We start from the raw sequence: 1,238 nt of genomic DNA on the forward strand, positions 1-1,238 counted from the left end.
ATCACTCAAAGAATTATTGTACAAATAATTAAATCAATAAGAAAAGGCCTAACATACAAACAATAAAATGGACAATAAATATAAATAGAATGATCACAAAAAATATTGAAACAGCCATTTCATATCTGAAATAATGTTCACTCTACTAAATTAAGTATATTTATACGGTTCTCGGTGAATTCTAAATTGTACAACTGTTCTAGAGAATAATCTTGAAAAAAACCCCTCAAATCTTTAATAATATATAGAACTTTTGAACCAATAATTTTTTTTCTAGGAATTTGTCTTAATGGAATACTCATGAATGAATACAGAGATTTGGGTGAAGAGATGAACAGCTCTTTTAAGCTCATTGTTTATAATAATGATGAATTGGAAACATGTAAATGAAATTTCTTAGATGAAGTATGTCATTAGAATAAAATATGATGTAACATTTATAAATTATAATTTAGAGGAATATGTAATAAGAAGATAAAATGTTCCCAATATATTGTTTATAAAGCAGATGTAACAAGAAAACAAGAAAAGATGAAATATGTATATATATTTTAAGACAAGGTCTCACCATATTGTCCACTTTGGCCTTGAACTCCTGGGCTCAAGCTGTCTCCCCACCCCAGCCTCCTGAGTAGCTGGGACTACAGGTGCTAGCCATTGTACCCAGCTCTCTCTATATTTATCAACATGGTAATGATAATATTTCAAATTTCTAGTCAATATGCTTTTCATCCCTCTTCTAACATCAGGTTACTTAACTTGTTCTCTAGTACCCATTGTGCAACACTGAGAAATTCCTGAGTACCAGCAATGTAGAGAACCGGATGACAAATTACTCCATATATGGTAAACGAAGTGATCTGAGATCAAGGTTAAGAAGTTAACACTCCCGAATTTCTACGCGCACCGGAAGACGGAGGCCCTCTTTCCTTGCCTAACGCAGCCATGGCTCGTGGTCCCAAGAAGCATCTGAAGCGGGTAGCAGCTCCAAAGCATTGGATGCTGGATAAATTGACCGGTGTGTTTGCTCCTCGTCCATCCACCGGTCCCCACAAGTTGAGAGAGTGTCTCCCCCTCATCATTTTCCTAAGGAACAGACTTAAGTATGCCCTGACAGGAGATGAAGTAAAGAAGATTTGCATGCAGCGGTTCATTAAGATCGATGGCAAGGTCCGAACTGATATAACCTACCCTGCTGGATTCATGGATGTCATCAGCATTGACAAGACGGGAGAGAA

At 36.4% G+C, this 1,238-nt stretch overlaps 1 protein-coding gene across 1 annotated transcript; it reads left to right on the forward strand.

Moving 5' to 3' along the window:
• Window positions 1-894: 894 nt before the first annotated feature.
• On the forward strand, window positions 895-1,233 carry LOC108540076 (40S ribosomal protein S4-like; the record flags this gene model as incomplete). The annotated part of the gene is made up of 1 exon (XM_017889061.1): window positions 895-1,233. A coding segment is annotated over exon 1 (288 nt), but the record flags the coding sequence as incomplete, so codon positions are not given.
• Window positions 1,234-1,238: the final 5 nt, after the last annotated feature.

This window comes from Rhinopithecus bieti, unplaced genomic scaffold (assembly GCF_001698545.2).
Source record: "Rhinopithecus bieti isolate Rb0 unplaced genomic scaffold, ASM169854v2 scaffold_16834, whole genome shotgun sequence".
Taxonomy (NCBI): domain Eukaryota; kingdom Metazoa; phylum Chordata; class Mammalia; order Primates; family Cercopithecidae; genus Rhinopithecus; species Rhinopithecus bieti.